Source organism: Gossypium hirsutum, chromosome A12 (genome assembly GCF_007990345.1).
Source record: "Gossypium hirsutum isolate 1008001.06 chromosome A12, Gossypium_hirsutum_v2.1, whole genome shotgun sequence".
NCBI classification, from domain to species: domain Eukaryota; kingdom Viridiplantae; phylum Streptophyta; class Magnoliopsida; order Malvales; family Malvaceae; genus Gossypium; species Gossypium hirsutum.
In genome coordinates, this window is record NC_053435.1 from 27,425,092 (window position 1) to 27,439,413 (window position 14,322).

A 14,322-nucleotide genomic window follows, 5' to 3' on the forward strand; every position below is an offset into this window, starting at 1 on the left:
GGTATTACAGTCATTTTACCCTACAGGGGTATTTCAGTCATTTTACCCTATGGGAGTATTTTGATCATTTTACCCTATGAGGGTATTTTGGTCATTTTACCCTATGAGGGTATTTTGGTCATTTTACCCTATGAGGGTATTTCGATCATTTTACCATATAAGGGTAAAATATCATTTTATCACAAAAGGGCAAAATCGTCATTTTATCACAAAAGGGCAAAATCGTCATTTTATTACATAAAGGAAAAATCGTCATTTTATCACAAAAGGGAAAAATCATCATTTTATCACAAAAAGGCAAAATCGTCATTTTCTCACAAAAAGGAAAAATCATCATTTTATCACAAAAAGGCAAAATCGTCATTTTATGACATAGGGGCAAAATCGTCATTTTATCACATAAAGGTTCAAGTATGCTTACTGACCCAACAGAAGGTCACAATTGTCTCGGGCAACCCGTGCAACCTTAACAATCAAACAGTGAAAATAGGGCCAAGGCCCATAATGCGGGCCCATATGGGCCCACACGCCCGTGTGGCCCACGAAGCCTAATTATGGCCTTGGCCGTGTGAACTACACCGCCTGGCCCAATAATCGCCACACGTCCGTGTGGTTTACCCGTATGGGCCGCACGGCCTAGGTGGCCCAAAACGGCCTAAGCTCATGAAATGGCTCATGGCGGCCTCTACGTTCTAATGCCCACGATTTATGCGTTTGGGATACCACACGAGCAAGCGCACGTTCGTGTAGAGTCAACAATTTGTTATTTCAGCTTTTTCCATTCTACGATTAAAAGTAGTGTGATTACACACCTGATTACGGAATGCGCGAAAAAGACCATGAGTACTTCACCCTACAATCAGTCACAAGCTTGGGTTAGTCGTTTCCCAAACGACCTATTAAAGGCCCCCACCAAAAACTTGTTTAACAGTTTACCTCTTGCCTGATTAAATCAATCGCTTATGACTTGCTTATTGAAGTCGTTTGCAAGAGGTTGATAAATAGGCCTTAGGGTTTTCCGCAATCTAACCAATGATTATCAATCATAGATCAAATAATAGTTGAACAAGACGAATAGTCGCTTACCGAAAACGCAGAGTCTAGATTTACGAGGGAAGAACAATTGGCTCTTACCCACACAAGTCGAGAATACAGACAGAATGATAGATGTGTCCCCTAGCACTGTTCGTCAAAGGAAAACAGATGTCAGACAAAAGATCCCCCCAAAAGAGAGAAACCAGAGAGAGTCATGAGTACTTACCAATATCAGAAAACACTTGTAAAAGTCAAAAACAGAGTGGGGAGAGATATATGCAATAACGATTAAAGTATTAAAATGAAAGAATGACAAGAGGAGAGGAGAAGAGGGAAGTATTTGGCCAAATGTCTCAATAGAAGAAATGGTGATTGATGAGAACCGAATGAGGGGGAAAAAGAATGGCATTCGGTTAAGGGCAAGAAGAAGAACAAGAGAGAAAATGATTTGCTACCAGAGTAAGAATGAAGAGAAGTTGATCAAAACTGGGCTCTGTAAAGAAGAACAACCCGAAACATACCCGAAATGTAAAATACCTAAGTGGTCAACAATGTTCAGTCTCAACAACCAAAACCAAAAAAAAAAAAAAGAAACAACAAAGTTTGATATGCAAAATCAAAACCCCTAGAATAAAGTCCCAAAATGCAAAAAGGAAACAAAATTTCCTAAAACTGATAATTTTTTAGGGAAAAGCTAACTTAGCCGAAATTTTGTGTCCCTCCTAACCAATTTCGGCAGAACACCACTTCTTTTCAAATCCCACTTTTTCCTCCCCTTAATTCTCTCCTCATATCTCTCCTCAACTCCCTCCTACAATCCCTCCATGACCAATTCAAACTCCAATGTTTCAGACAAACTCTACTACCTCCCATAGCCAATAGTAAAAGTAATCTCCATTTGCACAAGCTAGGATTTGAACCTCAGACCACTAGCACACTCTATGCGCCACTTACCACTAGGCTAACAGGCTTTTTATGACATGTTATCCCCACAATTATTTAAAAGCCTATTGCTCAGAGACAGTGCTTATTCCTTCAAAAACAAAACTTTTTTGCACCTACTTAGGCTTGAACCCAAGACTTCTCAGGCACTTCCTAGAACACACAACCACTAAGCCAAAAACTCAATTGCGTCACTTCCTTATACAATTAAATATTTATGTGCAGTCTCCTAACTGCACCCCTGCTCAAAACCTAATACTTCTAGGCCCAAATTTGGGGCGTTACAGGTTAGGTCATGTGGCACCAAATTTCACTCAAATCCCTAATTTCCCAAATGCACATAGCTGTATGGATCGCCCGTGTGCGGCATACACCTATGTGGCTACTTGTGTGGTCACGAAACCACCCTAAAATAGCCTGAAAAATGTTTTTTGCTCTCAAAAGGCTTCCCAACCATTGACAACTCTGAAATATACCAAATTATATAGGTTTCAATGCAAAACAACAACAAAACAGTACGCAGTGATTTATCAATCTTTAAAACACTTAGAATTAGTCAAATTTCGAAGAACCCAAACAGTAATTCGATAATGAAACATAGGAGTTTCCAAACACACACCTTAAAAGAAAAAGCAAGCACCCTGGGTCATTCTACTTGCTCTACCAAGCCAATTTAGAAACCTTCTTCTCTTCTGATTAAACGAACACCCGAGAACAAAACTCCCTTGACAAATGAAAACAATGATAAAATGAAAGAATCCAAGAATCAAAAGAAACTAATTTTTTTCTTTCGAAGAAGAAAGAAAAAACTAAAAAGTCACAGAGAACAAAATGGAAAAGAGGGGAAGAACTTGCAACTCTTTTTTCTTTTTGGGGATTTTCTATTCTCAATAAAAAAATAAAATAGCTAAAATAAATAAATATTTTAGCAACTTAAAAAAACAAATATAAAATAAAATTACTCCCTCAAACACACATGAAGAGTCAAACCCAAAACCCAAAGGCAACTTAACACATATCCTACCACTAAACCAACAAGCTCATTCTGACACTAGAACGTGAAGATAAACATAATAGATCAACCTACTCACTGACACTAACCACTAAGCTCAAAACTTCTAACCCTAAAATCTAGGGTGTTACATACAACTTAAATTAAATTGATTTAACTAGTCACGTTATTGGTTTAATGGTAAACTTGCATGGATTTCAAATTAAACGGCATGAGATTAGAATTTGATCCCTGTGTTTGTAAATTCTTTCATCTTATTGAAATGTATTTGTTCACATGTATAAAAAAATTAATTAATTTAGTATGATAAATTATGTAATATAAAAAAATTAATTTGAAAAATAATAACATGTAATGTGACAAAACTTTAAGTACACAATACATATGCATGAATATCTTAAAAACTACATAAATAAAAAAAAGTTAATGTGTAAAAAACCATTTGAATTTATAATACACAAAACGAAATCGCCTATCAATTGAATTTGTAGCAACATTTTACTTTTTTTAGATAAATAGAATTATTATTTATTTAGAAAAAAAGTCATCAAGTTAAGTCAGACCCAGTATAAACTTAGGATTGAAACATATTTATTCGAGGTTAAATTTTTCAATTGTATTTCTTGGATGAAGTTGATAAATAATTAATTTATATCATTTTTGGTGATTGAACTTCTCAAAACAGTGGGTACAGAGTAAGTGAAGTAAATGAGAGTAGGAAAGCTCGAAAGTCTGTTCATTGCTTTTGTTCCTTATAAATACATCTTTTTTGGTCACTTAAAATTACCAAATCACTCAACCAATTTGAGCAGATTAGTGAATTAGCAAAGCAAAATGTTTGATCTTGTGGTTTCTGCAATCAGTTGCTTTATGGCTGTGATTTCTGCAGAAAAAGGTGGTAGTTTTATTGCTTGTGGTATGGTTGTGATTTCTTATACCCTTACTATTGTTTCTCTCTTCATATGAAGCAATAATGGATTACCTATGAAGAAAATTGGATATAATTTCATAGCTTTGGTTATATGGGAATATATTCCACATATTGTTATCATCTTATCTTTATTTATTATTGCTGAATAAAATTAAATACTTTGTGCCTTTTTTTTCTATTAATCTTCTTTTATATATATAATTGCAAATATTTCAATCCTTTAGCTTGTATTTTACTTTTATATTATCCATATATTTTATTTTATTTAATGCTTCCAAATCCAATTCACACATGAATATAGATTAATAATTCATTAAATTTTTTTATTGAAAACATTCACTTTGCTCTATTACTATTATTATGGGATATTATATGAATGAAACGTTAACGTATAAAAAGCCTTGGATGATAGGATAAAATATATTTCTGTGGAATCCAAATGAAATTATTATATTTATGCACTAAAACTTGAAAATTTTAGTTTGACTTAATTCCAAGTTCTTTTTACTTACTGTTCTTTTTGTAACTATATTGTTTATGCATGGCTGGTTTTTCAAAAAAATATATGTTGTAAATATTAAAAATCTTTATATAAAATTGAAATAATATTAAACCTTTGGAATCATAATTTATTATAATAATATTAACTACGAGATTTATTATCATTTTTTGCCTTTTATCACTATAACCATTCCATTACAACAACATACATGAAAGTATAAACGAAAAACTATATACTTTTATTATAAAAATATATAAAAATATATATTTTTTATCCTTCTGAATATGCACATTTTTTTTTAAAATTGTCAAAGATAATATTTTGTGATCATAGAACTAAAGATTACAACATTAAAAACACATAGGTCAAATTAGAAGATAAAATTAATGGTAAAAAGATTACAACATTAAAAATACATAGAACTAAAGATATTCAAATTATTTTGTGATCAGAATGGTGAACATGAAACCAATCTGATTCTTAGATTCAGGGGAAATGGTTGACTTAAATGGAAGAAACCCTATCACCAGATGATTTGCTTCCTGGACGAGTGAATCAGGATGGGCAGCCATTGCGGCTGCTGCTAGGGACTGCACAGGGAAGGCTGTTGATGGCTATTCGAACCTATTTAGCTAGAGCAATAAAGGCGATGGTTGTTCAGATGGGAACCAAGCTAAGTTAGAAATAGAATTGGGAACAATTTCGAGATTGAGACATCGTGGGAAAACATGATCTTCACTACTTACACTACTGTTGCTACTGTTACAATAATCTCCTATTACCTACTGTTACAATAATCTCCTATTATTACCTACTGTTACAATAATCTCCTATTACATTCACTGTAACAACCCGTTTTTGGTCAAATCAGAATAATGGTTTCAAGACCAAAAATCTGAAGTCAAAATTTTATTTTATTATTATTTTAATGTTTATAGCATAATTGAATGATTGTGTGAAAATTTTGTTAAGAAATTTTATCGCTTGATTTGTCAATTTGATAAAAAAAGACTAAATCGCGTAAAGTGTAAAACTTGCGCTTTAATAGCTAAAGGTGTCAAACAACTATAGAACCTTAAAGTGAAGGTCCTTAAGTGGTAATTAGCCCATTAAGGAGTTATTGGAAAGTAATGGCTTGGTATAATGGAAATTATTAAAGATTTTAAATGTTATTAGTGTAAAGTAGTAATTAAAGTTAAATGTAATAAAACAAATGAAATTTTATTCTTTCATTCATCTTCCTCACCGAAAAATACAACCTAAATAGCCATGGAAGAAGCTTTACATTCGGTCAAGACATTTATGCTCAATTAGATCAAGAAAAGAGGAATTCAGACTTAGATCGGGGAAAAAGTAAAGTAATTAAATAGTTGGTTCGTTCCATCATATCCGTATACGAGGTAAGTTCATATAATTGAACTTAAATGTGTATTTATTTAATTGAAGTATGGAATTGAGATTGTATTTATTCTATTAGTTGAATTTGGATATCTTAAATTAAATGTACGATTTAAATAAGACGAGTTGTTGAATAAGACCATAGCTGGGCTATGGCAATCAGAAAATAAGACCATAACCGGGTTATGGCATGTGAATGTAAGACCACGGTAGCGCCATGGTAATGTATGTGTAAGACCATAGTTGGACTATGGCATCGAAAAATCAATGTACTCGTACTATAAACATTTATAAGCCCGGAGTGATTTGGTAGGAGAATTGGTGAGAAATAGATACATATTGAAACAGGTATGTACAAAAAATTATTCAAGTAACAACATAAAAGAAGTTGAAAACTTATGAGTTAATATGTGATTAAACTTTATGTTAACTCATTGTTTGATGCTATAAATGGAACTTATGTTATCTATTTTGACATGCTAATGAATGATGAGATTAGTTCATATTTACATATGAACTTACTAAGCTATATAGCTTACTTTGTTTATTTTTCTATGTTTTATAGTATTTCGAAGCTAGCTCAAATCCAGGGATCATCAGGGACTTCATCACACTATCAGACATATTTTTTGGTACTTTCGAAGTTTGTATATATGGTATATGGAATGTATAGGCTTTGGTCATTTTGGTATGTTTGATGAAAATGTATTTTAGCCATTTGAGTTGGCTTATGATGATGAATTTTGATGATGTTTATAAATGTACAAATGGTTCTATTTTGAGTTTGGTAATTAACCTATATTATGTGATTGAGGTTGAAATTATAATGCTTAATGATTTTAGGTAATTTGATTGCTAAAAGAGTTGATAATTTAGGAAGCTATGTGCTTGTGAATTGGTGAATGATAATGCATGTTTGGAATGGTTTAGTTAATTAAATTGTATATGTGAATTAGGTATGTAAATAGATGGAAAATTGTGGCTTACTTGTGATTTGTATTGATGATAATGAAATGGTATGGATTGAATACTGGTTGTTGATATTTCGTTGCTATTTATGTCTTGAAATGGAACTATATGAGCTTGTATGGGAATGTGCAAATTGGGTGGAAAAATGGCTTGGAAAATAGCCTATTTTTGTCCACACGGTCAGAGACATGGGCGTGCATCTCAGCCGTGTGTGACACATGGTCATGTTACACGACCGTGTGTCCCATTGTGTTGAATTTGAAACCAAGTCAGTATGCTCCACACGAGTGTGTGACTTAGCTGTGTGGCATAAGTTAGTATACCCTACAGGATTGGCACGGCCTAGCACACGGCCTAGTACATGGGCCATTTTTAGGGCACACGAGCGTGTGTATTGGCCGTGTGACCCAAGTCAAAGAGTTACACGAGGTCGAACATGGGCTAGGACACGACCATGTGCTCCCATTTCAAATGTCCACACGACCTGTGACACGGGCGTGTCTGGTGGCAGTGTGAGACACACGGCCTGGCCCTACGGGCATGTGTCCCCTATTTTGAGATAAATTTTCAAAGATTCATAAAAGTTTCTTGAGTTACCGATTCAGTCCCAAACCACTTATAAAGCATGTTTTGGGCCTCGTAGGCTCGTATAAAAGACAAATTGATTGAGAATGAATGATGATTGTATATACTGATTGAATGTATAAGGAAAGTATGTTTAAATGTATTATAAGTCTGGTAATGCTCTGTAACCGTATTCCGGCATTGAATATGGGTGAAAGGTGTTACATTCACCTTCATCAATGGCATCACCAAATGTTATAATAATATCTTTGTCAGTTATTTTCCAGTGTTCATAGGTGTTTCAGTTACAATCTATCACTCTCTATTGTAAGTTCTGTAATAGTTTAGTGATTAATTTTGTTAATAAATGCTAATGAATTAGTAAACCACCTAAAAAAAGTTACCATTGAGGCAGGAAATTAGCCTACATAAATTGACCACTCCTATAGCTTAAGTGCTCACAAGACATGCAACTTAAAATATCGAAAGCTAATTAAGCAATGGAGAATTATAGTTTGTTTTTTGTTGGTATGGTTGCCTGCCTTATCTCCTTTGCTTTAGCAACACTAGGGATTGCCACCTTTTATACAAAATATGTTCGTGAGCATTTTTTTTTCTAATTTCTCCTAATCAAGTCCATCGAATTTATAATCAATTTTTGAATTTTTACTTAACTAAATGCATTGATTTGAAACAAATATATAACTATGCTATTATTGTGGTTGTTGGTAGCTTCTGCATGCTTTGGAAACCAAGATCAAGGAAAAATGATTGCCTCAGTTGGTGATGCATTGTGGGGTAATAGGATAGTATGTGGGAAAATATTCACTGTGACATGCATGGGACCCCAAAATCCCGTACCACATCCATGCATAGGGAAGAGCGTTACTGTGAATATCATTGATCACTATCCGGGGTGTCCATCAACTATCGATCTCTCCCAAGAGGCCTTCACTATTATTGCCAGCCTGGTTGCTGGTGTCATTAACGTGGACTACAAGTAGTATGCATAGCACATTTCCTTCTCATCTCCATTGTTTCTTCAATGATGAAGTTCCTTCATTTAATGCAATAACATCAATTTTCTTTTGGTGTTTTTGTAGGATTTGACCAATTTTGGCACCCAATGCAAAGAGTGAAGTTTATGGATAAAAAGTTTTTAATTTTTTTTTGTAATGAAATATTTCCTTTCCTAATAAATACCCTATTACTATGTAATAAAGATATCAAATTACAGTTTTTTATTGGAGTGATGGACCATCTCTTTGCCTAAGAGTCTACAAAAATAAATCAAGGTTTTGAATATCATATTTATATCAGTATAGAACTTAAAATTAATTGAATTATTATGATGATTTACGTAAAATAAGAAATAATTTCTAGATATAATAAATAATAATTGTAATAACCCAAATTTGCCTGGTCCAGAAAAAACAGAAAAATAAATAAAAACAAAAATAATAAAAAGTCCTTTACAGTCCATTTACAAATCACGTCAGTAGCCCATTACACTTGTAGCCCAACTGGTCTAAACCAGAATACCTAAACTACCCAATACCCGGTTACACCCAATACCCGGTTACACCCAACCCACAAATGGACACGGCCCAAGGAGACCCAAAGTAGCGAGGCCCAATGCCTAAATCGAATCTGGAAACCCTAGGGTTTCCGGAAACATCGCGCTGCAACTATCCCAAGTGTCACGCCTTTTCGTCTCGCGCCGTTCCAGTGGGCTTCATCGGCGCCGTAACTCCGGCTTCATATCACGCCGTAATCAGTGCACGAATCGACACCAACGTATTCACCGCCGGATTTCTCGCTAATACCTGTAAAAAGGGAAAGAAAACAGCAGAGACGAAACAAACATAGCAAGAAATAAAATCGAAATCTGTAAATATGTTTTATGAGGCTATAAAAGCCCGAATAGAAGCAATGTAAAGGTACTAGAATTTTTTTCAAGCACATATACAATAAAAAATACGACAGTTTATCAAAGAAGCAAAGGTGATTCATTTTATCCTTTTTCTTTTGTTTTGAACATATACATAAAATATAAAAAAGTAATAAAAGAGGATTACCTCCCTTCTCGCTGCAAAAAGCGAAAACCTTTCGAATGCTGACCGCCGTACACGGCGGAGTCGGCAACGGCGCGTGTGGCGTGTGTACGCGTGCAGCCCAGAGAGTCACAATGGCCCTAACCTTTCGAAAACTTATAATTTCATTTTATTTTTATTTTAAATTGGCCCTAACCTTTATATTTTATTTCAATTTAGTCACAATGGCCATTAAAACCTATTCTGAAGAACGACATCGTTTTTAAGGATTAGGGCTAATTGCCCAGTGAGTCCCTCAGATTTTAATATGCATTTCAATTAGGCCCAAATTTTTTATTTATTTGTAATTAACCCTTGATTTTTAATTAAATTTGATTTTAATCCTTTTTATATATTTAATTTATTTTAAATACTATGTGTATTATTTATTTTTATAAATATTAGTTATATAAAATAGTATATATATTATTTTTTATTTATACATTATTCATTATATTATTTATATTATTATAGATTTTATTTATAAATTTTATTATACATTATATATTTTACTATATAAATTACATTTTTTATTTTATTATAAATTATGTATTATTTTATTATTCATTAATTGTGTAAAATTTTAATTTTTTAATTATTATTAATAATATATATATCATTATGAAATATTTAGCATATTATATAAAGTTCTAGAATTTATTATAAAGTTTCACACATATTTGATATAGTATTATTTATATAAATATATATTAAGCTATTATATCATATAATATATTTTATTATTTTTTAAAAAAATTCTCTTTTATTACTTATATATTGCTTTAAATATCCTTTTTTAAATTGTTTTTTATCCTTTTTGTATTTATTTGGTATTGTTTTAACATGTTAATTTTATCTTATAGATTATTTGTTATTTTTATGTTATTTTATTATTGTTATATATTCGTATGAGAATTGATTATTTATGTCGTTATTTAAAGATTATATTCACATGAAATACTATTGTATATATGTGTAATTTGTATTGTTATATTCATTATTTTGCTATTTTGTATTTTTTGCATGAAATAATAATGTGTTTATATTTATGTTATTTATAATTATATGCATGGAGTGATAATGTATATTGTGTAATTTATGTCATTATTATTTTTTATATATATTATAATTGCATGGAATGATACAGTAGGTATCATGTAGGTTAATTTGTTTAATATTGATCCTTTGTAATAAGTTGACTGCATCATCACTTTAAAGAACTTTTATATTTCATTTAATCCAAAGGATTTTAAAAAATAAGGCAAGGTTTTTGGTACTTAGGAATTCGGGAAATAGTGCCCTAACATGCTGGGTTGCGATTTCCCGTTTGTCTAAATGCCTAAAATATCCTTCTAAATAAGTTTTGAAAATCATAAGATGATTTCTGTTATGAAAGTTTAAGAATATCATGTCCAATCATGCTGGATGTGATCTTTATATTCTTTTGAAGCGAAGGAATCTTGATTTAACTCAAATTATTACGGTTTTAAAAGAAACCTTATTTCTAAATTATTTCAAGCTTTTGATATTAAGACAAAACTATTCAATTTGGTACCAATTTTGGGCGTTGCGAGGGTGCTAACCCTTCCTCGTACGTAACCGACTCCCGAGCCCGTTTTCTCATAATTTCGTAGACCAAACTGTTTTATAATGTGATCCAATCACACTTTAAAAGGTTGGTGGCGACTCCCATTTTCAAAATACCCTCCCCATTTTTAAAAAGAGGTTTCGACAGCTTGGCGACTCCGCTGGGGCCTAATAAGAGAGTCAAGCCAAGAAATTGATTATTTCTGTCTTAATGTCGGAATTTTGGAAAATTTTAAAAATATTGATCTTTTTACATGTGTTTGCTGCATATGTTTGTTATCTTGTTTCCGCACACATTGCATTTACATGACCGCTGTGGTCGCACCTTTAAGTGGGAGTGAGAAGCTACGCTTTCGTGAGGTTTTCACCTCTGTATGGGCTAGTGGATTGCTTCCGGGATACATCCGTACCTATGTCTTCATGAGATTTTCATCTCAGTATGGCCATAGGGAAATGTGTTCCCCTGAATCGAACTTGGTCCATATGAGCCTATAATGGGTGAGGACCGAGGAATCTGCTGGTTTAGGTCCCCTTGCTTTAGAACTGAAACACATATAGTGAATTTTAAGTGCTTACCCTAGGGAGTATAGTGATAGCCTTTAGTAAGCTACCCTTATAAATGCTTGTTTGTAATACTTTAATATGATACTGACTTACTTTATTTTGCTATCGTTGCATGTCACTCAACATTTAAAGGTATCGATTCGCGGTTCAATTTCTAGATTAGAAAGTTTTGTAATGAGAAATGAATATCCTGATAAAGTGGAGGACAATGCCTCTGTCTGTGCATGGTCAGAAAAAACCCAGTTAGAAAAAGGAGATAGTGTTACCGAGGGGTATACATCAGAGTTGTGGGACTTCACTCGTATCAGTTCAACACAGAATGAGTTTCAGGAGTTGAAGGACATTTGGGCCCAATGGGATGACGAGGCTAAGCAACTGTTCTACCAGAATTATGGAGATCTTCTCTATTTTCTAGACATCAAGGTGGATAAGCGTCTGTTTCGAGCTATAGTACAGTTTTGGAACCCTGCTTATAGTTGTTTCACATTTGGAGAGGTAGACTTAGTACCTACTTTGGAGGAATACACGACCTTGCTTCGCTGTCCAAAAATTCAAGGTAACAAAGCTTATGTTAGGGCTGCTAATCCCCCAACTTTCGTGAAGAAATTAATGATGATTACAAGGGTGAGTGAACAGTGGGCCGCAGCTCGAGTCCAACAAAAGGGCGATAGTAAATGTATTCTGTGGGCAGGTTTGAGGGATTTGATATTGGCACACCCAGATGTGAAGAAAAGGGTTGATGTCTTGGCCTTAAGTATGTATGGTTTGGTGATTTTCCCAAAAGCTATAGGGCACATACATGAGGCAGTTGCAGATTTATTCGATCGAATTAGTAAACAGAACACACCTGTGCCTGTAATCCTAGCTGAGATGTTTAGATCCTTGAGTGCATGTCGTAGAGCTGGTGAAGGTAGATTCATTGGATGCGCACAATTGTTGTTAGTATGATTCCATAGTCATTTTTGGAAAGTTGATAAGGTTTCTTGCCGAGTGTTCTTTGAGGATTATTCTCCTTTAAGGGAAGCTGCAGCTACACTGAGGGATGACATTACAGAAGAAAGATGGATGGAAATACTTCAGAATCTCTGAGAGGAAGATGTAATGTGGAAAGCCCCTTGGATGACTCCTAATGAAGTCCTTTATTGTTGTGGAAGTTTTGATTAGGTACCTCTCCCTGGAATTTGGGGAGTTGTTGGTTACGCACCATTGCTCGTCCTAAGGCAATACAAAGCGGGGCAGTTTATACCGGTAATACAAGGGTTAGCTCAGAGTGATTTCTCATATAAGGGGGATCATTATAAGAAGAAGATGCGAGAAATTTCCGAGGCTTGGAAGAAAATTTGCTGTGTGAAGATTCTGACTGAAGGACCGACGACGACCCTTGGATACAAAGAGTGGTTTAGTAAGAGGATCAATGATAATATCCCTAAGCCAAGTTTGGGGGCTACCCGATCGATGGAAGAGAGTTTACGAGTGATTCCATCAGAGTTGGAAGTTATAAAGCAAGAGTTTGAAAGGAAGAATTTGGAGCTCGGGAGAAAGATAGAGAAGCTTGAGGAGGAGTAGATGTACCTGAGCTTAGACGCGTTCATAGAATTGAGGTCAAAAAAGAGAGGAAAGAAAAGAGAAAGATTAAGGAAGACCGCGATGACTTGAAGACGCAATATAAGAGGATACAATTATCAATGAAAAGAGCTAGATTGGGGAAGTCTTCAGAGCAGTGGCAACAAGAGGTTCAAGAAGAAAGAGCCAAAGCCGAGTATTGGAAGAAGAAGTTCCAAGAGATACAGGCGCATAATCAGGCCCTAGAGAAGGAGAATCAATGATTAAAAACTAAGGTGACTGAGCTTGGACGATCTCTTCATCATCACCGAAGTCGTAAGTCTATAGTCGAGTTAAAAGCAAGCCTAGATAAGATCGAGGAAATGAAGCACAATATTGGAGGGTTGGAAGCAGCATTACAGAACTGTGAGCTACAGATTGAGCAGCTCGAGGCAAGGGAAGAACATTGGAATGGAGAGCTTCACCATTTTCAGGATCAAGTCAGAGATAGGGACTACCTCATGGGAGAAGCTATAGTATAAATTTTAGAGGTTGCTGATCATTTGCAAGACCTGGCAACGCAAGCTAATCTATTGAGTACAAAGTACGAGTTAGTGTTAGATAGAGATCTAGAGTTAGCTTTGTTATTGGATAGGGTTAAAACTTTGGGCCTAAGGACAAAGGCGTATTTGTAATCCATTTTGTGTAAAGATTTTTTGTCTCTTAAATAACGTTTTCTAAAAGAAACTGAATCAAAATCGATATCTTTTTACATTCATACATTTGTATCTCATCGCATCATATGTATTCAAATTTATAGAAAGACCCTAATTAGTTAAAATTATTAGGAAGAAAGAGAGAGTGAGAAAAAGAGGAAATCTGGAAGCAACACATCCTTACGGTGCACGCACCAAGACAAAGAATATGGATCAAAGACTTGAGCAGATCCAGAAAGTAATGCAAGAGCAATTATAGGAACAATTGGCAAAAATCCAACAGGAGATGAAAGATCAAATGTTGGAAGTGCAAAGGAATATGATGGCTGAAATGGCTCAGCTGCTGAAAGGGACAACAGATAAAGGAAAGGCCCCTATGACTATCACTGAAGAGGATAATGAGGACCATCCTCCGGGTTTTACTCCACCCCATGTACAAACTCAACCTGAGGCGTATTTCCAAAGGC

The 14,322-nt window shown here is 34.3% G+C and overlaps 1 protein-coding gene across 1 annotated transcript; it reads left to right on the forward strand.

Annotated features, from left to right (window-relative positions):
- Positions 1-4,930: 4,930 nt before the first annotated feature.
- LOC107921717 (putative EG45-like domain containing protein 1) lies at positions 4,931-8,357 on the forward strand. Its single transcript, XM_016851543.2, has 2 exons — positions 4,931-5,099; positions 8,086-8,357. The coding sequence occupies exons 1-2, from the start codon at positions 4,931-4,933 to the stop codon at positions 8,355-8,357; spliced, it is 441 nt and encodes a 146-aa protein (XP_016707032.2).
- The last annotated feature ends 5,965 nt before the right edge of the window (positions 8,358-14,322 follow it).